This window comes from Plectropomus leopardus, chromosome 21 (genome assembly GCF_026936395.1).
Source record: "Plectropomus leopardus strain MGB_pleo_1.0 chromosome 21, ASM2693639v1, whole genome shotgun sequence".
NCBI lineage: Eukaryota > Metazoa > Chordata > Actinopteri > Perciformes > Serranidae > Plectropomus > Plectropomus leopardus.
The window spans coordinates 392,943-420,939 of NC_142196.1; the positions used below are offsets into that span (position 1 = coordinate 392,943).

General features: G+C 42.0%; 1 protein-coding gene across 2 annotated transcripts in view; it reads right to left on the reverse strand.

The window, feature by feature from the left end:
- Positions 1-27,997, reverse strand: part of steap2 (STEAP family member 2, metalloreductase) — a 62,042-nt gene that overhangs the window by 21,531 nt on the left and 12,514 nt on the right. For both annotated transcript variants that reach the window (XR_015775323.1, XM_042510804.2), the window contains exon 2: positions 26,140-26,576. Coding sequence is in view for 1 of the 2 variants with exons in the window: in XM_042510804.2 (XP_042366738.2) it covers positions 26,140-26,530 (391 nt within the window). In the remaining variant the exon portion in view is untranslated. The remainder of the gene's footprint in view (positions 1-26,139; positions 26,577-27,997) is intronic.

The following is a 27,997-nucleotide window of genomic DNA, read 5'->3' on the forward strand; positions in this document are numbered from 1 at the left end:
GTCTAAGTATTGTATATATTTGTATTATATTCTTATGTCTTACAGACAACATGATGAACAGTGACAAAGAAAAGATTTAGAAATTTCTAAATCTATCTTAATTCGTCACCCAACACAATCACACACTGGAGAAAACATAAAGAAGCAACTTTGTTCTAAAGAACTAACTAACTTTGAAGATCCTCACTCAGACTGCTGAAGATCTCCAGCTGAACTCTAGGATGTTTTTTTTTTTTTTTTTTGTGGATTGTATCTCATCATGTATAATACATCATGTATAATAAGAATTACAGTGGCAAAAAATTCTTTCAATGGACTGTATTGCATAGTGATGGTATTAAAATTGAGAAACAATACAATACAGAGCAAATTCATTATAGTGTACACTTCGCTTCAGTGTTATCAAAGAGCTTCCGAGTATACTTGACCATGAAGGCTCAGACACACTAAACCGACATCTAAGACCCAGTGGCAACAAAGGCCGACTGTTACGTCACCTCAGGTCGCATGTGTCTTGGCAAAAAAGCTGCAAAGACTACAGCTGATGGCAAATGGCATGTGTGTTCTGCACGTGCATGAGAGGCAATACCTCTCCATACCAACAGGCGCAGTAGTCTGTATATGTCATTCAAAAAGGGAAACCTGAAGACTGACAGGATGAATTCAGGACAGTAGTCAGCCAATTAGCACAATAACAACACAACACGATGCTGAAATAACAATGGATATTTCCTTCCTATTTCCTTTGCACTAATGAACAATAACACAAACCATTAAGAACTGTTTATGCAACAGAGTTCAATGTAGGGCTGCAAAAACAAATCAATAAATCAATTAAAATCGATTATTTAATGTGTTGGCAATGAACAAAATTATCGATTTGTTGTCTTGCACGATTATTACATCAGTCGCTGTGTCGTGGGACTGTTTACGTCACATGCAGACGGGAGCCAAAATCCATGTATGTTTAGTTTTAAAGTAAGGAAATGATAAGGGTATGTTGTAAAAGCAGCTAACATTTCGTTTTTGAATTGTTTCATATTTGATTATTTAGTTATATTATTTATTTATACTTACAAAGTGATGGGAGAGAAAAAAATGCTCATTTTAATATTATTTAAATTTTTTTATTTTAAATCCAATTAATCGATTAATCGGAAAAATAATCAACCTATTAATCAATTATCAATATATAATCATTAGTTGCAGCCCTAGTTCAATGCCTAAAAAAAATTACTTAATATAACAGATCTTTTTCAATCTCAAGCCCTCCTGACTGTCGTTTGTTTACTTTCCTCACTTCTGTTTCTCTTCTCATGCACAGAGCTGAGAGGGATTTGTCTCCCCAATGGGCTTCTCCAGCAATTCACTAAACTGGCCAAAAATCAGCCGACAGGGGCTGACTGCTAACTGGCCACAAGAGGTTTTTATCAATGGCGTTGCTAGGGTCATTTATTCAGGGCTTCAGCCCCAAACCTAATTTGGTGTGAACCCCCCTGCACCCAGGGTTTTACACCACTCTTCTGCTCTCGGGCCACTCCCTGTGTGTCTGTGTGTGTGCTTAGCCATCGTGTGGGTGGCTTCACTGGGCTGTTGGTGTAGGAGTAAGGCCTGTGTGCGAGTGTGTGAGCAGCAGTGTGTGAGCAGCGCCGGTCCTCTTGGGGTTTTTTGTTTCAGTGCCCATGTTGACAAGTTAGAGCATTTGTATGCAAAAACACATTTGGCGCTGCTCACACACTGTAGATGCGCGCTGTGTGAAACGGGCCTTATTTCAACATCCCTGCTACCATTTCAAACTAGCCCTCTGACAATGTTTCCGTGGACAGAATCCCATTAGTTGCTGATACAAGGCATTTTATTGTGAAACATTTGCAGGACCGTGGTGCCGGCAATGCAGGAGCTGCACAACTTCATGAATAAGTGTAATTTGTGCTTAATAATGTGTAAATACAGTACTCATAGCTGCAGGCAGCAACACAGCAGGGACATTGCTGCATGTGTGAACACCACAAGCATAAAATACGTTGCATTTCAGCGAGGCTGCCGTCACAGACTGTTGATGTGTGCTGTGTAAAACGGGCCTCAGAAAAGAAAAGAAATAATACGAAACAGTTAAATCTCCTTGGTCAAAAGACAGTGATGCAGAATGTGTTTCAAGTAACATTGACGTTGGTAGATGTATGATGCAATTATCATTATAACTTATCTTTTGAAGAATATAAACATTACATATTAGAAAAAGGGTTGAAAGAGCTGCAATTAGTGCCTTCAAAGCAAATTTATTTAACACTGTGGCTATAACATTTTAGTAAGTCAAGTGATAACTGATTTACTCTCACACGTTCTCATTTTCATTTCCCCCTTTCCCCCACTGTAGTACCCCCACGTACCCCTAGGGGTACTCATACACTAGTTTGAGAACAACTGCTGTAAATTGTGACTTTAATTCTGTGTTTCATATGATTGTAGTGGACTGCCTTGGCGTGGTCATTACATTTGTCCCTCTGAGGAACTCCAGAGCTCAATGTCCCCTGGGCAAGTTGGGGACACGTCAAGAGACACTGTTTTACGAACCCAAAACATCCAACAGGGGGTTGTTAATTAACTTAACTTATACTCCCTGGGGATGTCTGCAAACACGCTCTGGCTTTTTGAGCCACAGGAAAGTGTCAGTATCTGACACCCTCCATCCTGACATATGGTGGAAGGTAAGCACTCCGAAGGTCCCATCAGCATACCACAGGATGTAAGGCATCTGAACGACCTCCTGGGATCACCCAAGCAATACCAAACAACCATTGTATTGCCTCCCCTGCTGAGATAACCAACTGGTCGAACATTGGGTAAAGCCATTATATAACCCTGTGTTGTGATAAACATCTGACAGAATGACTTGGACCAAGGTTGTAAGTTAAAATTTCCCTTCTTCCCTAGTCTTTGTGACTGGGGGTGAGGTTGTCTCCATGCTTCAGTAAACAGATAGGAGCACCTCCCATTCTTTTCATCTCATGTAATTTGAATGAGTTAGGTAAAATACGTTTTATTCCCCTTTTGTTATAATGGAGCTATACTGCCATCTAGTGGTCTTAGTTATTAGTAAGCTCATAACCAACTTTGTAATTATATCGTATTTTGAATTCATTGTATAATTTTAAAAGTAATCCTATATCTAAGTAATCACAAGTTTCTTAGGATCCATGGTACAATGTTATGTTATGTGTGGTCACATATTTCACAAAACTGAGCAAAGGATCTTCAGAATCATGTGTTACGTTATAAATTACTTTTGGGTCTCCTAACGTGCATTGGAAGTTACTGTGATGAGACTATAGTGGTGAGGAGATACGTGAATTTATACACCACGGGTTAGATCGCGTAATTCGTCATAAAGTTCAGAGACGTAAATGTCTCCTAAATTACATTAGGTCTTTTAGAAACTTATACCAGATGCGCGATCGCTCGGCGCAAAAGTTCGCTAACTCCGCCTTCCATCCGCACCCCCAAATCGAAAGATAAAAACTGAGTGACTCTCTCTAAAGTTAGCTCAGAGCTCTCTCTCTCTCTCTAAGCTCACTCTTCTTAAGGCTTCTCCTCCTCTCTTCTGAAGTTTTTCTTCGCTCCTTTTTACCGCGGTGCGTCTCGTGCATCCGCGCTCGCAACTTTTCTTTTCTTCAATGTTATAAGCGGAGCCGCAACAGCTCACCAGAGCTTTGCTGAACTTTAACTTTTGAAGCCATTTTCTTTTACATCTCTTTGACGCTTTTCTTTATACCAGTTTTTGGTCAGTAAAGACACTTTTGGTAATTCGTTTTTAAGTAAAATCAAATTAATAATTTAAAGTGACTCCCTCAGACCAGTGGAATTACTTTGATTATTTCTGCGAGTTTTAATTGAGAAGGACATCGATTCGCCATCAACTCTGCCACGGATCTAGAAGCAACACCTGCTGCCCAAACTATCAGCATCCGTTGCCTGCCCTTAAGGACTTTGTTTAAAGACTTTTACCGGTTCGCTGAGGCGAAAACCGAGGCCAGTTAAAGACCGCCGCACACCGACTCCACCTGCCCGGCCGCCGCCGCCTTTCAGCGGGTCACCTCGTCTGGAGGACGCGCCGCAGCTCTCCCCTGGAGTGACGCGAGGACCTGGACCTCCCCGGAGAAGTCTTATCAAGTCGACAAAAGTAGGCAGAATAACATTTTCTAGTGATCAGAGTTGATGTCGTATAGCGAAGCTTTAATGCCAAATTTCTAAATTCTACGTCACCGTTCAGTGCACATCCACGCTTTAGACGGTCACGTATTTCCACCCACTATCATCCATAATTAATTATTTACATCACCTGAACATACATCACGTAGGTTCCCTTTTATGTGTTCACTGTCCTTTTATATGTCATATTATTTCATTTATTTACTCTTCATTTTATTAGTCTAAATAAATTATCCTCATTTATCGCCAAGTCGTTGTCTGTGGATATTATTTCATGAGAGAAACAAGATCAATGTATACAGAATAAACGGTACAGACTATGAGATTGATTAAAGTAATGACATGTCTTAACACTGTCACAATTTAAGATTTAATTTTCTCCTGAATGGAGAATGGTGCCCCTTTTACTTTAACGAGTGCAAAATCCAAATTTTAACATAGTTATTAATAACCGCTACATGATCGTAGTGTACACTGTGATTGTTTTTTGTGTATTTTGAATCTATGAAGCACTTTGTTAATCTGCTCTGTAAAAGGTGCCATAGAAGTAAATTAGCTTAAATACTTACTTACTTACTGAGGAGAGGAGAGGAGAAGCAGGGGAGGGGAGGAAAGAAGAGAAAAAAAGAGAATTAAATGGACAAAAAAAAATTTGGGCGGGCCAAAATTTTCAAATATTGGCCTTTTTTTTAAACCAGTTCCTCAGCCCCAGATGTTCTGGGCTTGGCCCCAGATCTTTTTAAATCCTAAAAATGCCCCTGGTAAACATCAGAGAAAACGTCAAGGAAAAAGGGAAAAGATGAGCTTCAGCAACAATCCCAATTGCATGGACCACCAATGCCATCTCAGTGTCCACCTCAGCATTGAAGGAGGCACCAAGGCAAATGTGAGGAGATCAAACAACAGTGCAGATATTGGCCACATAGGTGTTCACCCGCCAAGCATTCTGCTTGCCAATGTACAGGTGCTAGATAACCGAACAATTTATCAGAAACTGTAATGTTTCACCAAAACTTGGCTAAATCCTGAAATATCAGACAGTGCCATTCAACCAGGCGATTCTTTTTCCATGTATCCATGTGACAGAACAGTTGGAATATAACTGTTATCCTATCCCTGCGCACCTGATCTGGAGCTACAGTCAATCACATGCAGGCGGCACTTTCTACCAAGGGAATTCCACATGGTCATTATCACAGTGGTCTACACTACAAACAAACTCAGACGGTGCTCTGTCAGATCTCTGCAAAGACCTGAGCCCTCACAGAGCAGTAATCCTGATGCTGTGCACATTTCTGCTGGAAACTTCAATCAGGCAAACCTTTAAAAAGTAATGCCTGACTTCTATCAACAGATTTACTGCGCCACAAGAGGAATAAATACTCTGGACCTATTTTAAACACTGTTCGCAGTGAATCACTGTGATTTACCTTAATTTAATTTAATCTACCATAATTTTGAAAAGATTTTTAAAAAATATCATTGTTTAATTTATAGATGGAAAACTCAATCTTTTGCAGTTTGCTGTGTACCTAAAAAATCCAGATCTCATGCAAGACTCATATTTGCTGTTTTTTCTTCAGGTTTTTTTTTTAACAAAATGCAGCCTCATATTCTGAGTGAAAGACTTGCCTCTTGTTTTAATCTCCCAAACCAGCTTCTAATGCTGATCTTAAGCTTTCTTTCTGAAAGGGTTCCAGCAGGTCTTGAATGAACAAATGTCCAACACAACTGTATCAAACACAGGTTCACTTCAGGTCTGTGTGTTGTCTCCCCTTCTATTTATCATGTACACTGACAGCTACAGTTTTCTGATGACACTGTCCTCGTATCACTACTCCAAGGTTTAGAGTCTGATCATGGTCCTGCATTACCTGAGTTTGTTAAATGGTGTGATGATAATTATCTTGATCTCTGTTTAAAAAAAAAGAAAATGATTATTGATTTCAGACACAACACTGAACATAAAGCTAGTGTCATACATGGCAAAGAAGTCCAGACTGTGAAGTCTTATAAATATCTTGGAACAGTATTTGACTTTTTTTAAAAAGGTTTGATATTAACACTGAGTCTATTGTAGAGCATGGACAACAGAGAATCCACTTGATGTGGAAGCTGAACTCTTTCAATGTCAGTGAAAGGATTTTAAGTAACTTTTATTTTTCATTTATCAAAAGTCTTTTAACTCATTGAGTGCCAGCCCTATTATATAACGGAAAGTGGCTTCTGATTACACCAAATAGCCCAAATGAAAGAAGAAACTCTCCTTTTCAAAACGTTTGTTTGCACCTTTTTCCATTCTTGATTTATTTGAAGTTGAATAGAGGCTAGTTTCATCAAAAAGACCACTTATTTTCTAGAAAGCTGAGAAAAATGCATTTTTGTGAAAGGGAGTCTCTCAAGCAAAACAGTGATTTGAATGTTATAATTTTGCCTTCAATGACATAAAATACATCTGAAAATGGTATTACAAATGTTATTTTATTGTAAAATAAATATGCAAAGTACAGCACAATGCAACAAATCATGGCCCCAGTTCAGTGAGAGAAAACCCACAAAATAGAACCGGAGTCCTTTTCCATAAATCCTACCTGCAGTATTCAGGCGACCGGCCTGCTTTGAACATTATTTTATGTTTATCGTTTATGCCGATATTGAATTGATGTAGCTTTGTTGCAGTAGTTTTGAATCAGCTCCTACAGATCACTCTAATCTGATCCCGGCTACTCCACTTCATGCTTTGATCTACCGTCTTTTATACCACAACTACGAATCCCAGCAGCCCCAAAATTACACACAGGGAGCACACTTTGACGTAGATACCCAGCCAACATGTACATGTGGGCCCCATATGGGTTGTAAAGGGGCAGCATGGGTACCAGTTGGGTATGGGCTTGAACTGGGCAAATTGGGCCCCACATGGTTTCAGTAACATGGGTCCTATATAGGAAGCCTATATGGTCAGCCCATATGGGTCCCATAGGGGATATAAGTCGGCTAAGTGGGCATGGGATAGAAGTAGGCAAGTTATGTGGGTCCCATATGGGTCACATAACATGTGCCCCACATGGAAAGCCCATGTGGGCCAACTCAAAAGGCCCCATAAGGGATATAAGTGGGCAGAGTGGGCATGGGGTGGAATTGGGTATAGTTTCTTGGTCCCCATATGGTTCCTTCAACTTTGGCCCATATGGGAAGCCCTTGTGGGGTAACCATGTGGGCCCTGCAAGTGATGGGAGTGGGCTAAGTGGGCATTGGCTGGAGTTAGACAGGTTGTGTGGGCCCAATGTGGTTATTGTAACATGTGGCAGATGGTTAGCCCATGTGGGCCTAGTCTATGGGTCCCATAAGGGATATAATGGGGCAAAGTAAACATGGGATGGAACTTGGTAACACCATCTGGGAACCATGTTGCTTCAGTAACATGGGTCCAAAATGGTAAGCCAATGTGGGTCCACTCTGTGGGTCCCATAAGTGATGTAAGTGGGCAAAGCAAACATGGGATGGAACTTGGTAATACTATATGAGACCCATGTTGCTTCAGTAACATGGGCTCAACATGGTATGCCCATGTGGGCCTACTCTATGGGCCCCATAAGGTATGTAAGTGGGCAAAGCAAACATGGGATGGAACTTGGTAATACTATATGAGACCCATGTTGTGTCCGTAACATGGGTCCTACACGGTAAACCCATGTGGGCCTACTGTATGGGCCCGAAAAGGGATATAATGGGGCAAAGTAAACATGGGGTGGAACATGGTAATAATATCTGGGGCCCATGTTGCTTCAGTAACATGGGCCCCAGATTAATCAGAAAGTCATGACTGTGGGGAAGAATTATGTATAGGTTAGACAGCATTTGCTGTGTTTTTGTTTGTTGTTTGTTTTTAAATGCGTTCCGTTTATTGTTTCATCCTATTAGCAAAATCCCAAATAAACAATGGTGGACTAACTTTCATAATTAACATTAATACAGACATGATAACACATGTGAAACATTCTGATTCTGAATAAGACCCTGATTAAAATCTACAGGCTCTATATTTCTTCCTAATAACTCTGTGACTACATGAAAGCAGCTGTCAGGTGTGCTGTAACAAGGTGAAATGTGCCTCAATTATTTTTTTTGACTGACTGACTGCCCACTGGTTTGAGACTTAGGCTACTGCTCATGCGGTTTATTACAGTCAAACTACTCGATAGCCTATAATTAATAATTTCCTAACTAATGTTCTGCTCACAATTGAATATGGTTTGGAAATGGTGTCTTTACATGACTCCTTGTGTTTACACTGTAATTTGAATAAATTGATTTTTGCATTTTGTGTTATTTCCTATGATCACTTTCAGTTAACACTCTGTATAACCTCCTTGTGTTGAATAAAAAAAAGAAGGGCGTGTGTGTCCCACCACACAAACAATATTCACATTTGTATTCATAACCTTAACATTATAACTTAGTGATTATTGTAGGGTTTTAACTAACTTCTGAGTTTTACAGTAGCCTATAAAGTTGTGGCGAGACAATTAACTAGTCAATTATACCGTTATGACAAACATGTAACTGCACAAAATGCATAAAATTATGTTATGTGTAAACATATGTGTTTTTTAAGCTTTTATTTTTTGTTTTAGTGGCGATTAACTAACTTCCACTTGAGACTTCTGGCATGGATTGTAAGATTTTATTTTTCAAAGGGAAAAATGTGGATCAATACAGGTAGAAATCAAGTTGCAAATATCTTTCCATAATTTGGTGAAGAGGGGGCAAGACCAAAATAAATGAAATATGTCTTCAGGGTGTCCTTCACAGAAAGAGCAATTTATATCTATAGCTTTTTTAAATCGTTGTTAAAAAAAAAAAAAAAAAAACTTAAGATACTTCCAGCATGGATTGTAAGCTTTTATTTTGGCGGCAATTATTTAACTTCTGCTTGAGACTTGTGGCGTGGATTGGATGTATGCTGTCGGCCATCTTAATTGGAAGGTACTCTTGTTTAGTTTAGCTGACGTAGCCTACGTAGCCTAAGGGTCACAGTGCGCGCTTTTATTTCATTTTTTTCGGATCAGCGGCTACAGCAGCACAGAGCACTGACAGCAGCAGCCAAGAGCAGCAGCAGTCCAGCAGTGCGCTTTGGATACTGGTGAGTGGCATATCTGTCTCTGTATAATAATTGTACAAAACCATTACTATCTAAGTACTGTGATGAACAATTTCGAATGCAAAAATGCAAGCTGAATTACAGCAGCAGCCATGTGACCAGGTAAAGACAGCGTTGTTGTTAGCAACCTAGCATGCTATCTAACGTTAGCGGCTCTGTGCTGTGGCTCCGCTCCGCGGCCGGCTTGGAGGTGTGGATGCCCGCTGAGCCTGGCTCTGCTTGCTGCACAGCCCAAGGTGCAGAGCGGAAGAGCCGTTGGAACAGAGACCCGGCTGGGGGGGGCATTACATAGAAACATTTTATGATTTTTCACACATAATAAATGAGGCATTCTGGTGTGCTGTGAGGGGAAAATAGAGGGAAAAGACAACATTGCTTCAGATAATATATGTGTACAGGGCTCTCAAGTTTTGAACTGAGTTCAGAGTGAGATTTTGGCAGTAACAGCGGGGGTTTCTTTGGGGTGGGGATGGGGCTCTTATCTGATAATGACATAAATTCGTACAAATATGCAGGTGTGTGTGTGTGTGTGTGTGTCTGTGTGTGTATTTGGAGGAACTCGGGAGAGGAAAAGCAGCAATGTGATAACAAATTAGGATTTTAATTTTAATTTTAATTAGCCTGCTCGCTCTGCCTGAAAAGGAAAAAACCTGACGATCAGCCAATTCAATATGTGTAATATAGTGGGGCTGTTAAGCTCTTAAAATATGGACAATCACGCTTTTTGTGAAAGAAGCATGAAACTTTCAGAGTTTGTTCTTCAGGACATAGGCTTTAATTTAAGATGTGGAGGCATTCTCAGTTTGACCTCTGAGGTCAGCTAGCTTGCTTTTTTCAGAGATTTTTTATCATTTTGAACATCTTTTTATCTTTTATTAGTGCTGTCAATCAATTAAAAAATTTAATCTGATTAATCACAGTTTTAGGCTGTGATTTTATTCTACGGATTTCAACACGGATTTCAACATCGTGTAACGGGTGAGGTGTAGACCCAGATGCAGTACACCGATTAACAGTTCTAGTTGGTAATGACGTTTATTTAAACCAACACAGAAAATGCACCAATGCTGGTGAAACAGTAATGGCAATAGTCCGTTCTTCGAGCGGAACGCCCAAACAGAGTCTCTGGTGAATGAACGTTGGGAAGAAACGGAGCTTACTGCACTCGACGCCTTCGAGGAGGAAATCCCGTCGTCCGCTGGATCGGCGACACGTGTGGGGGTGCCGTCGAGGAGAGAGCGGAAGAGTGGTCGGGGACAGGCGGAGATTTCGTAGCCGGCGGAGCAGTCCGTAAATGCAGCGGTGCCGATGGGGAGCAGGCAGAAGGATCGTCGGGGACAGGCGGAGATTTCGTAGCCGGCGGAGCAGTCCGTAAACGCAGCGGTGCCGATGGGGAGCAGGCAGAAGGATCGTCGGGGACAGGCGGAGGTCTCGTAACCAGCGAAGTGGATCAGGAACGCCGAAGCAGAGCACGTGGTCAGGAACAGAAGGCAGGTAGGTTCTCCAGGGAGCAGGCTTGTAGAGCAGGTCGGGGACAGGCAGGGTCGGCTTCGTGTGATCAGGCAGGTAAACGCTGGAAAGTCTTGCATGCTGCGAAAGAACGATCTGGCGACGTGTGTGTGTGTTGAGGAGGCTTTTATCAGGCACTGATTGCTGATAGGCTGCAGCTGAGAGGTGAGTGAGACGAGGTGGCAGAGGAGGTAGGCGTGGCTAGCCGGTAGAGAGGGTGAGTGGAAAAACACTGGCAGAGTGGCAGGAGGTGGATGAGAGGCAGGAACCGTGACACATCGGATTACTATTTTTAACTAACGGGACTTTCTACAGTGTTTGGGGGAGCTTAAGGACGCTGCTTTAAGCAGACAAATCTTTTGCTCACCTCTACTTCAATGGGAACAATGAGTCTGTGTTTTTGATGCGCAATGACGCCTGATGCGGGGACGCACTGCAGAGAGGAATAAATGTACATCATCCTCCACTTGCAGACTTGAGCGGTACTTGCTTTTAATCATGGTCAGTGCGGAAAATCCGCACTCACCCAGGTAGGTGGAGGTGAAGGGGATGAGCACTTTGACAGCCTTTTTGTAGAGGTGCGGGACTCCGACTCCACAGACCGACAGAAGTGCGCCGGAGTTTGCGTGGTCTCGTATTGTCATTAGCGAGCAGCTTTTTGCAAATAACACACTGTGGCTGCTGGGCATCTTTAGAACCAACCCATGAAACTTTAAACTTTAAATAATCACTGTCATACCGTACTTCCTCCGTTTTCTTGCTCCCGATTCCTGCTCTGCCTCTGATTGGCTGGTGTTCGTTGCTAGACAACAGTCAGACACAGCAACGAACACCAGCCAATCAGAGGTAGAGTATATATAGAGGTAGAGTATATATATATAAAGCAGATTTAGTACTGACTGAAGTTCCTATCATTGTAATAGTAACAATGGCTGGACTCATGAAACCTAAACTGAACTCAGAACTGGTCTAGTTGGAAGCTGTGGTTGGAGAGAAAAAACAAAACTCATTTTTGACTTCTTCTCCTCCTGTCACATTTAGATTTGTCCAGATCACAGTTGCTGGAAAGTGTTCGTCTTTGCCACGTAAGTAATTTAAATTTAATAGTTTGTCATATTATGCACAAGTGATCAGAGATGGCAGAAAGGACAGAAGATGGAATCCGACACTGCAATGGCACCTTGAACCACAGACCAATCAATTTGCGCACAATGCCCAGGCAAACTAAATGCATGTAGTCCAGAGGAAGTGCAGAAACCATACCAATGCCTAGCCCTTGGAGAGGGGATTTAGAGTGATGGTGGTCTTCATCAGACATTTGTTCAAACTGAGTGTCTGTCCTCAGGCTGGAATCCATCTCTGGAAACACAACTCTACTGTCAACATAAATGCCATACCGTGTGCAACGCTCACAAGAACTATAGCCACCATGACCTTTGATACATTTTTAAAAAGCTCTTGCTGGAGTGTCACAGATGAAAGCATCAGGAAGTGCAACATTGTAGTGTTTCCCATTTAACATTACACCAGTTGTTGTGATGGCTTTTAAATCTTCAATAAAATCATGCATGTAGTCATTCACAGACTCAGGTTTACAGGGACACGCATATACACCTATGATAAACACTTTTGCTTTTGGTAGTTCAACTATTTGACCTAAAATAGGCCACAGCTGCATATTAGAGCTTCTTGAAAGAGGCAGCCCATCAACATTCACATGAATAGTCAATGTGTCTGTCTGTGTGTCTGTCACTTGAAACGGTGTAGACAAAGCTTACCCCGGAGCTTTTCCAGAAAGCCAAGATCATTGTTCGAGTACAGCCAGTGGAAAGCTACAGAATTTCAACAGTTCTTATTATATACAGGGCCAGTTATGCTTTTTGAAAGATTGCCCAATGAACAATACAGAAACTTCCTGGTTTTGTCATGTGCTATGAGAATACTTCTGTCTCCTTTGTGTAGAGAGTTCTGTGGTTATGCTAGAAAATTGTTAAGATTATTTTTACTGACTTTGCTAAGATATATGGGACAAAATTTCTGGTTAACAATACACACAGTCTTATACATTTAGCAGATGATGCTGAAAAATATGGCCCTCTAGATTCAGTTTCATGTTTCCCTTTTGAGAACTATTTGGGACAGTTGAAAAAAATGGTGAGAAGACCACAAGGTCCTGTGCAACAAATTGTCAGACGTGTCAACGAAAGGAAACAGCCCTATGCATCTGGGCCACTGCCAACCGGTTTTTCCATGTATCAGGGTGTTCAATATAAGATGTATAAACTCAAAGACACAATAATCACCAACTCCAGTGGTTCCAATTGTTTTGAACTAGGGGGAAGAGTTGCAGTTGTGAGGAATATTGTGCATTCCTGTGCAGAAACACATATAGTGTATGAACTTTTTGAGACAGGGGCACATTTTTTCAACTACCCCATTGACTCGACATGTCTTGGAGTTTGTTTACAATCAAAACTGTCTGGTCAGCTTGCCAGTGCTCCAGTAACAGACTTCACAAAACCACTGCTATTATTGCCTCTTAAGAAAATGCTGCACAGCACATAAAATGATTAACTTTGCAGGATGGCCTCATTCAGTGTGGTGGAGTTTGTCGACGAAACTGATCATGATGGCTGCAAGCAGGTGGACATCATTCCATCGGAGTGGTTCGAGGGCACTGATGGAAAACTATGCTGGTGGCCACCAGCCGGATTACTAAATGTGACCAAGGCTGTGAAAGAGGGCACACCACCAGCTGAAAACTGGATCCTGTGTAATGTGCGTGTGCTGGGAAATGCAGGTAACTTAAATGTTCCTCATTTACTACTGCTCTATTTGCTTTACTTAATTTAAAGCCTCTGTCCCCAACTTATTCTTTTTCTCATGTTAATTTTTCTCTATAGGTTTCCCTGAGCTAATTTGTCATGGGCTGGTGTAGCTGCAGATTGTCATTCCAATCAAGCAGGATCACACCAAACTCAGTTCATTCAATTCAGTTGATTTCAGTTCTCATACATGATAGTTGTGGGTGTTCTCCTGTTTGGTTGGATACCTGCAACCACACCATCTGAAACGGGTGGTGGTGGGACCCAGATGCAGTACAACAACAAGCTCGTTAAGTTGGTAATAACTTTTATTATAACCAACACAGAAATGGCTCAGCTTACAGACAAAGAGTTCGTTCTTCGAGCAGGAAGCCCTAGCAATGTCTCTGGGTTTCACACGAGGCGAAGAAACAAAGCTTGTACCCTCAGTGGCTGGCGGGGAGGAAACCCCGTAGCTCCACGAGCCGTCTCCACGTGCTGGAACGCTGACTGGGATCGAGCAGAGGGATGGTCTGGGACAAGCAGGGGTTCGGTAACCAGGAAGTCCGTCCGCGGGTGTAACGGTACCGACAGGGATCAGGCAGGAGGATCGTCTTAGCCGAGCGAAGGAGTCTTTACCAGTAGAGCCGTCAGATTTCCGGAATGCCGAAACTGAATACGTGGTCGAGGACAAAGAGCAGGTAGGTCCGGGGGAAGTCAGGCGAGGAGAGCAGGTCAGGAACAGGCAGAGTCGGCAACGGGTGATCTGATGGAGAAACGCTGGAAAGACATGCATAATGCAGAGGAACAATCTGGCAATGAGTGAGTGAACTGGAGTGTCTTAAATACTGCACTGATTGGAGATGAGCTGCAGCTGAGGGGAGAGCAGGCTGCAGCAGTGGGCGTGGTTGGCAGGTAGAGCAGAGCAGAGAGAGGGTGTGTGGAAAAGTACTGGCAGCAGGTAGGGGGAGAAACAGCAGGTCCATGACACCATCCCTCTGCAGATTAGACATCTGTATGTGCATGTATGTCTGTGTTGATTGGCTATTACTTGTGACTTATAAACAATGAATTTTCAAATAATCATATTTTATTTACCATAGTACCGTAATAACTGTCTATGGATATTCTCATTTATCCAAGTCATATTCTCTCTGGGCAAATTGAATCGTAAGCAGCTAGACTTGCATTTGTCTAGGAAAGACAATAAGACTTCAATAATCGTAACTGAATCTACTTGGCAGCACAGAAACAGTTTTACTGTACACTTTTACTTTTGTTGATATTCAGTAAACAGTACGTAACAGTCAATAAAGAAGTTATTTAAGTAGACATATTTCTCCCTCAAGTGATTGGATCGTGATCAGTGAGCCAGTGAGTCAGCTATGGATATGGTACGTGTTCTGTGGGTGCGTTATGGCTGCTTTGTGTGTGTGTGTCTGCATGTGTGTCTTCATGTGTGTACGTGTGTCTGCGTGTGTGTGGGGTTCTTGGCAGAGGTTCATAAAGGCACCTGATGGTGTTTTGTCTTGAAATTTCGTCCAAGTTGCGGACTTAACTTTCACTTTCGTCAACTTACCAACTGTAGCTTTAAAGGGATAGTTGGGGTCTTTTGACAGGAAGCTATATGAAATCCCCAACAGCAGTATCGAGCATCAACAATGACTTTCCCCTTACTGCGTCCTGTGAGCTGAGTTCTGGCCTGGTTTTGGTGTTGATGAAATGCTATCTGGCTAGTTGGCTGGGGTCACAAATATAAAGCGTTTTGCTTCTCATTACCATATGTGTTCAAAAGAGTAATACATTTGCATCACAAAACCATTGTCCATGAAGAAGTCAGACCTCACAATCACTTGGCGTTATTTTCTCTCTCACTGTATGCAGCAGCCTGTAGACAGCTGTGCATGCTTCCATCACCTGCTTGACGGTGTTTACTGCTCAGATAACATCAGTTAACATAAAAATGTCTGACTATGACACAAGTGATGAAGACAGCACCTACACACACACACACACATACAAAATAGTGCTGTCCATGGTGCTCGGCCCCTGAGCTGTCTATACCAGCACTGATGCCGTATCATGGCCACACCACAATGAAACTTAAAGAGTAACTCTGTTTTTTTCAACCTGGGCTCTATGTTTACATATTTGGATGTGTGAATGATTCATACTTATCGTGGGTCTTAAAATCAATCCAGCAGCTCTCCTCTGCCGGGAGCCCCAACACAGAAACAGCAGTTTTAACGTAATCGTACGGGGCAAGTGCATCCGGCAAAGTCAAGCCACTAAAAGTATCTGTTTTTGTCATTGACATGCTAACATTGTTATGCTATGCTATATTATATTACCGATAGTAACCTCTACTTGACCCGGAAACAGTCTTGGTCATGGTCATGGTACAGTTTCGGTCTAAAACCTTGCGCGACTACTGTGTTGTTTAGGGACACGGAGGTTGCTATAGAGAGTTTGAGAGAGGAGATTGTTGTTTTGAGACGATCATTAATGTTTGTGTATAATCTAGAATATATCACTGAGCAACGGGACGTGTTTGTGCATTCCCTGCTTGTGCCAACAACATGTCGCAGCGCACTTTGCTCAGCGTTCAGCTACAGTTAGCTAGATGCTAACACTCCTGTTCAAGCAGTTTGCCGTGCGGATCATCGAGTGATCATTTGCCCTACAGGATTACATCGCGGTTCCCGGCGGAGGAGAGCTACTGGATTGATTTTAAGACCCGCGATAAGTACGAATCATTCACACATCTAAATATGTAAACATAGAGCCCAGGTTGAAAAAAAACGGAGCTCTCCTTTAACGTTTTCATTCTCCATACACACTCGTTAATTCACAGCACACACTCATACTCATCATTGCTACAGCCACGAAAGACAAGACAGTCGTGCATGCAGCATTATTCGACAATCAACTATTGGCAAAATCTGCCGAATCAGATTCGACTATGAAAATCCTTAGTTGAAGACAGCCGTAGATTAGACTTTTTTATTAACCTCCCCGCCACCCCCATTTTTTCCACAACTTTAAATACACATTAACATGAATCCACTGTAGCGAACAGATAAATGGAGGCAGAAGACGTCTTTCAGTCAGTGATACACACATTCAGCGACACACAGGAGCTCTTTCAAGCTGGACACACTTAGTGTGTGTGTGCCTGCACGTTTGTGTCGGGGCAGCCCTACTTAATTCTAAATGGTGTTTGAAGAGCATCATGTTCATAACTCATACTGTCAACCAACTTTGTTTTACAGAGGCTCTCAAGAAGAACACGTTGACGGCACAGGTGAACCAGCAGGAAGCAGAGAGGGCACTGTCGAAGTGGTTCACTGGGGCAAGAGACAGAGGAGGAAGAAGGGCATCCACACAGCCAGTGTCAAATTAAACAGTAGAAGCAGTGGTGGCAAGTGAGTGCAGTTTGTTTTAAGTACAGTTACCCTGTTAAGATATTGCGTAGTTAAGTAAAACTTCTTAAACAAAGTAAACTTTAACTTCAAGACTATCTTGTTTTGCAATTTTATTTTGCTTATCAATAAATCTGTCATTTATCATTTTGTTGAAAATATGTACAGAAAAACAGAGCATATTCATAAATAAAAAGTTGAAATCAGAGAATGTGGCCATTTTTAAAATTAGATAGAGCCTTTCTCAAACTGGTTGGTGATTAATAATTTATTTTTTGATTTTTTGATTTTGGATGGATCTTAAAGCTGGGACCAAGATGGCCTTATGTATTTAACCCAGTTGGGGCGTACTTAACACCTATTATTACACAGCTCTATTGGATGCTGCACTCTGATTTGTCAATTTATTAATTGAGAAAAGTTGAATTTTTATCAACATTATGTTTCAAATTAATTATTTTACTTACAAGCCATGTAATAAGCGGGATAATGTGTAGTTTGTCGGTTGTTATGGAGAAATAAACCCCTTCAGGATGTATGGAACCCGTCCTCCAACCCTGTCAGGGTTTATTTCTCCATAACCTCCGAACTATACATTATCCCTTGTGTATAATCCTGCTTTAAACCCACATCAGGCAAGAATGCAACCAATGTAAAACCCGTAGACTATCCCACTTGCAACCCATGTTTCAGCTCATGTTGTCTCCATGTAGGACCCACATAGGACTAAAAGCTGGGACAAAATGGGTCTTGCATATTGCCCAGTTGGAGCCCACTTAACAGCTAGTGTAATACTGCATTAAACCCACATGGCCAGTTAGCATGAGGCCAACATGGAACCTGTAAACAATCCCACCTGCAACCCATATTTCAGCCCATCCTCTCCGATGTAGGTCCCACATAGGACTTAAACCTGGGACCAAGATGGGTCTTGTCTGTTTTGCCAGCTGGGGCCCAACGAAAACCTTGTGGAATCCTGCCTTAAACCCACATGGGCAATTGGTTTGGGGCCAACATGGAACCTGCGGACAATCCCATCTGCAACCCATATTTCAGCCCATACTGTTCCCACGTACGCCCCACATAGAACTTAAAGCTGGGACCAAGATGGGTCTTGTCTGTTTTGCCCAGCTGGGGCCCACCTAAAACCCGGTGCAATCCTGCCTTAAACCCACATGGGCAATTGGCTTGGGGCCAACATGGAACCCGCGGCAATCCCATATGGGTGTGATCTGACAATCCTATATGGGGCCCATTATTTTGCCCACTTTGTACCCACATCGGCCCTACGTAAAAATGTTGGCTGGGTATATGTCAATGGTACTCAGTGAGTTAACATTTTCCTTTATCTGTTGGTTTAATGGACAATCCATTAAGGACAAGAACAGCCTGCATAGCATTGTCAAGATCTTCTCCAAGATCATTGTAGTCAGTCAGATACTTGTGTCCCCTCTAGGAAAATCAGGTGAAAAAAAAGGCTAAGAATATTATCAGCCAGCTTTATCTTGTTTTGTCTTGTGAGTTCATGGTGATGCCTTCTGGCCGCCGCAATCATGTATCTTCAAGGAGAACTAATACATACTGAAACGAGTGAGTGTTGGACCCAAATGCAGTACTCTGATGCTCAGGGACGGTTGGTAATAAACTTTATTTAAACCAACACAATTAAAGTCAATACTGCTCAAAGTCAATGATGTGGAAAGTTCGTTCTTCAGGCTGAGAGCCCAAACACAGTCTCTGGGAATCCCACGAAGAGAGGACACGAACCTTGCAGTTGCTGCAGCTGGAGAGCAGGAAGTCCCGTAGCCCGTCGAGCCGACAACACGTGGTGAGTGATCGTCGTCGGTTGAGCACAGGGATAGTCGAGGGCAGGCAGGAGTTCCGTAACCAGGAAAGCAGTCCGCGAATGCAGCAGTACCGATGAGGAGAGAGCAGAAGGATTGTCGAAGCCAGGCAGAGGAGACGTAACCAGGAGAGCAGTCAGGATTCCGAAACGCCGAAGCAGAGCACGTGGTCAGGGACGGAAGGCAGGCAGGTACACGAGGAGTCAGGCGAGGAGGGTTTGTCGGGGACAGGCAGAGTCGGCGTCTGGCAGAATATCGCTGGAGAGTCTCGCATAATGCTGAAGAACAATCTGGCAGAGAGTGAGTGTGCTGGAGTAGCTTATATGCAGGGTTGATTGGTGATCAGTTGCAGCTGTGAGGTGAGCAGGCTGTGGAGGTGGGCGTGGTTTGCAGGTGGAGTGAGCAGAGGGAGGATGAGTGGAAAAGTACTGGCAGCAGAGGAGGAGGAGGAGGCAGGCAGGTAGGTATACACCATGACACATATTTCTATTCTTTCATTCCTTCTGCTGTCAGGTTACTAAATTCTGACAGTAGTCATTTTAAATGACATATTTAATGCTACATATTTTAGTTATTTTTATCTTGTCCTTCACCGACCTCCGCTTGTCTGTTTATTTGTTGTTTGAGCCAAGTTTGACATGTAACATGTAATTGTGTTGTGTGTTTATGGACAGGGTAAGCAGCAAATTAATTAATTGCCCTCTTTGAGATAAATTAAGTTGTCTGAATCTGAATCTGAATCATTCACCCATTCACATACACATTCATACACTGGTGACTGAGGCTACCATGCAAGGTGCCGCCTGCTAATCACTAACCATTCCCACACGCTCACACACTGATGGAACCACCACCAGGAGCAATCTGGGGTTCAGTATCCTGCCCCTACTTTGACATGTTAACTAGGGGAACCTGAGATTGAACTGCTTATCTTCTGGAGCAAGTTCCGGAACACCACCATCATCATCCATCCATTAACTCAGTGAGTCTACGCTGGATTTAATCTCTAAAAAGGAGCACCTGTACCCCAAACTCGGAACTATGGATTGCCTGAACCATTCAAAATGCTTGACGGTGGTGGCACATGGCTGCATCAGGATAAGGAAATTGATTCACCAGTTTGTAAACTCTCCTCCTGCAGACTTCAGTTACCCAGGTTGAAGTTTTTAAATGTAAACATCAGAAAACATAGAGGAAAGATGGAGGAATGGAAACCAGTGCTGTCCCAGCAAGTCCTGCTGTGGACCACTGCTTATGGTGGCTGCAAAGCGGCACTATCGTGTTCAGGCTGAGCGACCATGCAGCTATCTTGTTGAAGTCAGGATGTTTGGACAGTTCTATAATTTATTCTACATTCTACAACCAGAAACCATGGACTACCAGAACCAAACATGGACAATCATGAAGCGACAGCTAACCATGTAAGAAGATGCAAAAAAGGCTAATTTACAGAGCACAAGGCTAATGAATCACATTTTGCTGGAGTTGTACTTAGCATAGTTTTCATGTGAAAAATAAATGATTGATTGATTGACTGACTGATTGATTGATCTTGAACACAGGGGCAGTGGGCCTGATCACAGATAACAATGAAAAGGTCTACCTGAAAGAGGGATAAATAAGTGGATTTACAGTGGATAAAGTGGGCGCCCAATGTAAAGAGGCTGTGTCCTCGCCACAGCGGCCGCAGGTTCAAATCCGGCCCCGGCCCTTTGCTGCATGTCGCCCCCCTCTCTCTCCTCATGTCACACTTGGCCAGCACTGAGAGCCTCAGGAAAAGTTTCAAGGAAACCAACCTTCCTGTTTCATTGAAATTGTATTGAGATGATTTTATGTGACAAATAAATTGATTGATGGTTTGTAACTACATTAATTGATTGTCCTATCTTGCAGCACAAACTGCAAAAAGTATGGTGACAGACACTCACCGGAGGCCGGAGATTGACCAATGGCCAACAGATAGCCTGGTGTGTCAGGGCTCTTAGACTACATTATGTCTTCCTTTTAAAAGATTCTTTCTTTGGGTGGACTCTAGCTCACCTGCTAGAGTGTGTGCCTGATATGCCAAAGCCTCTAAAGTGGCCCTGGTTCGATTCCAGCCTGTGGTCCTTTGCTGCATGTCATTCCCCCTCTCTCTCTCCTCCCGTATCGAATCCTCCCCGCTGTTACACCCACTCCATTCAGCTCCTGCTGCTCCACTTACTGAGCATCAGACTGCAGAGCTCCCACTCAGCACGTGCAGCAGCAGTCTTGGAGCAGCAGAGAGACACACCAGAGGACACGCCGAGACAACAGCATCTGGAAACTGGACCTACCGACCCGCCACAGCCCGGTTCAAACCGCCAACACACACTGAGCGGTCCGTCCGGAGGAGCAGCGGGCATTCACCGCCACACAGCCGCCCACAGAGCGCCGGAGAGCGGGGACAAGCAGCGCGACGAGCCACTGCGCGGGACCGGAGCCTATCCACCAGGCCCAGGCCAGGCCCAGGCCCAGACTACCACCACTGAGCTAGTGTGTGGTTAACCTGTGGATATCGAAGGATGCCGCGCGGTGGGGGAGGCAAGAAGGATAAAGGTGATTGCGAGGCGGCTGGAAAAGACAGTTCATTCTGCCACCCAACTACCCAGAGTGAGTCTGAAATTATCAATATGGATGCTGTCAAAAAGCTAATTTCCCAGTCACTAGAACAACAGAAATCTCATTTTGTGGAGATGCTTGATAGACAAGCTGACACCTTTAACAAGTTTGTTAAAGTGATTATGGACTCCACTAATGAGAGACTGGACGTTATGAACAGGAACATCCAGGAGCTTAAGGACAGCATCCACTACACTCAGAAGGACGTTGATGAAATTAAAATCAAAGTGCCCAAGCTCTCAATGGATCACAACACTCTGGAGAATGGCTTTCGCAAGATTTGTGACTGTCTTGTCACACTTGAGTCTAAAGCTGACTACCTCGAGAACCAATCCAGAAGGAACAATCTCATTTTTGATGGTTTGAAAGAATCTTTCCATGAAAAATGGGAGGATTCAGAGAAGCATGTCCGGAAACTTATCTCTGAGAAGCTGAATCTAGATGCCAGTGCCATGGCCATTGAGAGGGCCCATCATGTGGGGAAGCTGGGCTACAAGGAGGAAAGGCAGCGGCCTAGACCAATTGTGGTCAAATTTTTAAACTTTAAAGACAGAGAACTGGTTTGGAGGAAAAGGAAAGAGCTGAAAACCACTGCCCCAGGAGTGTACATCAAGAAGACTTCTCAGAGGTGGTAAGGCAAAAAAGAAAAGAACTTCTGCCCAAACTGAGAGAGGCATGGGACAAGGGGGACATTGCCTACCTCAAATATGACCGCCTTATCACCTACCCACCGAAAGGGCGTCACGATCAAAGGGAGAGCAGTGTGCCTTTCACATCCACCCCGAAGACGGATATGCCAATGTCTCAAGGTTGATAATCCCCACTTGCAAATTGTAAATTTTAAACTTAAATTTTTGCAGCTATTTTCTTTTTATGACCCTTAACCTACCAAAAAAGGTTTAAAATTTGCTCATTTAAATATCTGCAGTTTAAAAAATAAAGTCCATGATCTTTGCTCTGTTGTGCATGATAATAATATTCAGGTAATGGCTGTCTCAGAGACGCATTTAGATGACACTATAGAGGATGCAGCTATATCAATTCCAGGATACAATGTTTTCAGGTTAGATAGAGACAGGTTTGGAGGTGGGGTTGCTTTCTTTATACAAGATCATATTCCAGTAAAAATTAGAAAGGATCTTGGCATGACAGGAGTGGAAGCCCTTTGGCTCCAAGTGTATACTTCACATCACAGGCCTATACTAACATGCTGCTGCTATAGACCACCTAGTTCGAATATTGAATATTTGAACAATATATGTACTATGTTCCATAATGCAACAGATACTAGTAATGATATTTTTTTTCTTGCTGATATGAATATTGACTGGTTTTCTGATAACTGTTCATTGAAAATTGCTTTGTCTGATGCAGCTAATATATGCAATTTATCTCAAGTTATTAACTTACCCACTAGAATAAGCATTAATGGTTATGGCTCAATTACATCAACATGCATTGATCACTTTTTTACTAACAAAAATGAACAAAAATGCTCAAAAGCTGTATCATTACCTGTGGGTTTCAGTGACCACAATATTATTGCCTTGGCTGTAAAAACAAAGGCTCTCAAAGCAGGGCCTAAGGTCATTTACAAGAGAATTTACAGAACTTTTTCTGAAAGTGACTTTGTTTCTAGTGTGGAAAATATAGAATGGGATGTTATACTTGAGAGGCTGCATGCAGAACCTGCATTGGAGTCCTTTATGACGTTGTTTTCTACAGTATGTGACCAACATGCTCCAATTAAGAGGCTCTCTGTAAGATCGAAAAAAGCATTATGGCTGGATGAGGAATTAAGAAATTGCATGAAAAGAAGGGATCAACTGAAAAAGCATGCAATTAACTCTGGTTGTTTAGTAGACTGGAAAGCTTACCGCTTGCTAAGAAATAAGGTAACTAAATTAAATAGAAAGAAGAAAAAACAATATTATGAATCCAAATTCAATGAGTGCAATGGTGACAGTAAAAGACTATGGAGAACAATTAATGAAGTTATGGGCAGAAGTAAAAATGGTAAAACGCCTTCTTTTATAGAACACAATGGGATATTAATAACTAGACCCTATGATATAGCTAACTATTTCAACAAATATTTCTCACAAAAAGTTAATTCAATTAGGGATCAGCTGTTGCCGGGATGTTACAGGTCATCTATAGATAATATAAGAAATCACATTATGGTTAATAAAGATTGTTGTTTTGAATTTAAAATTCTTAGGGAGGTAGATGTGGAAAAACTTCTTCTTACAATTAAGTGTGACAAACCTTGCGGTTTGGATAATTTAGATGGCAAACTTTTAAAGCTTGCAGCAAAAGTAATAGCAAAACCACTATGTCATATTTTCAATTTATGTTTTAAAGGATCTATTTATCCAAATCTGTGGAAGATTGCAAAAGTCACTCTTCTGCCAAAAAACTGCAGAGAGCCACTCACAGGGCATAACAGCAGGCCAATAAGTGTGTTACCTGTGCTAAGCAAACTGTTGGAGGGAATCATGTTTCAGCAAATTCAGCATTATTTTGAAGCAAATAATATGAACTCTGATGTCCAACATGCATATAAGGGAGGCTACTCCACTAGCACTGCTCTGACATGTCTCACTGATGACCTGACCTGCTTACACAGATAGACAGGAAGTCAGTGGTAGGTGTTGTATTTCTGGACTTTAGTGTAGCCTTTGATCTGATTGACCATGAATTGTTACTCTTGAAGCTTTCAGCCTATGGTTTTAAAAACTCTGTGATTGATTTTATGAGAAGTTATATGACTGACAGGAGACAATGTGTTAAGTTTAATGGTGCTTTTTCAGATATAGAGACACTTCAGTGTGGTATTCCCCAGGGGAGCTGCCTCGGACCTCTCCTCTATTCTATTTTTGTAAACAATATGCCATATGTGTTAAGAAATGCGGGTATAGTAATGTATGCGGATGATACAACCATCTTTACATCTGCAAACAGTACTGAACAAGTTAATAAGACACTTCAAGATGAGCTAACACTGATAGCTGACTGGGTTACAGCAAACAAGTTAAAGTTGAATATTTTTAAAACAAAATGTATGGTACTTGGGTCTAACTACTCACTTCGATCTAATCAGAAGTTGGTCCTCTCATTACATGGTGCAGCTATTGAGTAAGTTAGAGAAGCCAAACTGCTGGGCATTACTATAGATGAAACATTATCTTGGTCTACTCATATAAACAATATAGTTAGTAAAATGAGTAAAAGTATCTCAAACATAAGAAAATGTGCATGTTTTTTAACTGACACAACAATCAAGCTTGTTATTCAATCATTAGTCTTATCCTACATTGACTACTGCCCTGCAATATGGTCTGGCACCTCAAAAAAAGAACTTGCTAAACTCCAGCTCGCTCAGAATAGAGCTGCACGACTGGCACCTCACTGTTCTATCAGGAATAATGTAACTGCTATGCATGATAAACTCTCCTGGATGAAAGTAGAGGAGAGATTGGCGTGCAGCCTTATCTTGTATTTGAATAATATCTGTAGTTCACGTAAACCCAGTAGCCTATTTTCTCTATTAGTACCTATCAAGATCACACATGATTATGAAACCAGACAGGCCTTAAGCTGTCGTTTCAGACCACCTAGACCTAGGACAAATGCACTGAAAAGAACTGTATTGTACAGAGCTATTGCATATTGGAATGGACTTCCATACTGCCTCATTCTTAAGTGTAAAAAATCAGGATTTAGAAGCGAATTGAAAAAAGCGGTTTTGAGTAAAGAAATTAGGTTAAATTTAGTTGACTGATGTCTGTAAAGCTGCAAAGTGCCTTATTTTTGGATTTTTAGTTTAAACTTGTAGAGAGACAGCTCTTAATGAGCTGATCTCTGAATGTGTCTGTGTGCGTACGTATGTGTAGGTGCATGTGTAGGTGCTTGTACTATGTATGTATACTTGTACTGTGTATGCATACTATATGACCCTTTAAGAATTTGATGTCTGTGAGAGGATGTGTGCATGCACACGTTATGATGTATGCTTATATCTATTTCTATTTTATGATTTGAGTTAGTTTTATGAGAATAATTTTTGCTTGTTTTATATTTTATGTTGTATTTTTCGTGATTTCTATTTTGGGAATTATTTTTTTAGGGACCCCAGGAAGAATAGTCGTCACCATGGTGACAACTAATGGGGATCCAATAAACAATAAACAATAAACACTCTCACGCTTTCCTGACATTCTACATTTTTCCTATCAATAAAAAAGGGAAAAATCTTTAAAAAAAAACACTTTTTCATATTTTTAACCTTTTACACACACAGCCCTAACTACTATCTTTCAGTGCTTTTCTGTTTTGTGCAAAATTAAAAAACAAGCTTGAAGTAAGTTAAAAGTGCTTTGGTCATCACAATGAACATGAAGTTTACTTTTACTGTTCTCAAAGGTGTGTTGTATGGCAATGCATTTAAGCCATCACTTAACTGCAGTGTAAAAGTAATGAGAAAGGGTCAAGATATGTAAAATTAGATATACGTGTCCTCGGTGCGCATTTGTGTTGATATTTACCTTCCAGTAGATGCTTGAGGTCCCACAGGATAGAGTAGTGCTCACGGCGGATTGCCAGGAACACAATGCTGGCCTTCCCCACAGCGTCTTCATGGTGTGTCACATCCACTACATGAGGAAATGACTGGGCTGCCAGCTTGGGATGGCGGCTGCCCACCACCACATGGAAGCCACAGCGCAGTAGGCGGATGGTCAGGCACTTGGAGAAGTCACCTGAGCCCAGGATGGCCACTGTGGGCTGGGCAGGTAGACAGGCAGTCTCTGCATCTCCATCGCCGCTCTTTGTTCCATTTGGTAGAAAAGAGGTCTGTTTGTGTCGGGGGTGTTGGGAGGATGGGGCTGTGAGGAACACAGGGCCCCTGCTGCTGCCCATCATGGAGATGGAGTCCATCCTTCTTTCCTGTCACTTCTTCTTGCTTAGGAGGCTTTCAGTGGGTCTAAGTGAGGTAAGAGGAAAGGAGAAGGAGGGCAGGATTTAAGCATCATTAAATAATTGGTTTTCTTAGGCATTTATTTTTGGCATTATAGAGATAAGGTAGAATGACTACGCATGAGCAAAAATAATAATCCCGATTATTTTGATTGATATTGGAATCATTATTTAACCTGATTACTCAATGGCCTTTAGAACATCATACAGTTATTGAACATTAACTCTGGTGTTTATTTTTAACACTGGATGCCCTTTAACTTTAAATATAAGTGAACTGAAAAACAATGAAAGCTTTGTGGTGCAACCATGACTACGCAACACGTCTTGCACATTAACTGTACTTTGTTCACGTTCATATAATAATAAAACCTAACCCACCTAGTATAATTTTAACAATACATAACAATTACTGTATCAGCAAAATAAATTTTGAGTTGGGATCAATGATTGTTTCACTATAACTGAGGAGAGACTCATTATCTGTTTAGAAGCGGCTGGGAGTGTTACTACAATGAGTAAAGTGGGTCCACCTTTACAGTTCACCTAAGGAGCCTGGTGTGTTTCCTGTGGGAAGCTAACTCAGCTTGCTAACTTCTGTGCCAACTTCTGTCACTTAAATCCACATCTGACATGTCTGTAGTCATTTATTCTCTGACAAATAGCCTCAAATGTTGACATATCACACAGCCCTGTTTCACATTAAACCCTCTGCTCCTCTTACTGCAGAATCACTATCACCACCACCGGCACATACTGCTCTCTGCTCTCCCTGCTCACGCTAGTTGTCACTCGAACTCTCTGTCACGCTGCACATGCTGTCTGGAAAAAAGATGAGAAGTTTCACAACAACCAGAGGCAGTGTGCTGTGGCTCTCTGTTTTCAACCTGTGCTGACACTTGTTTGGACTCTGGGGGGGATTTTCGAGCAGGAGGAAAGGGTGTGTTTGATTTACAGAATAAAAGACAAAATGGGAGCAACATTGTTACGCTCATCATGCCGCACATAATCGTTTTATCTCGATTATCTTGTTTTGAAAATCGAGGGAAACCAAAATCGTAATCCAAATTAAAATCTGATTAATAGCTCAGCCCTAACACATGCCCCATCTGGAAATGTTAAACATATTACAACACGGTAGTGCCACCATGTGGTCAGTTATTGTAAGTTACTGTATATATTTTAGCTAATAATTCATAAACCATGAGGCCATTAAAACAATCTTTGCACAGTGTATTTCTTGGATGTTGGCAATTCAACTAATATGGGCCATGCCCATTGGTGCCTAGATGTCTTTGCTATTTTTTTTTATTTTGGCACGTTTCATTTTATCGTCACCAAACTTGGTACATACACTATAGATGACCCTGAACGAAACTCTTGAGTAATGGTATTACTTACTGTTTGTCTGTAATTGGTTACCAGACT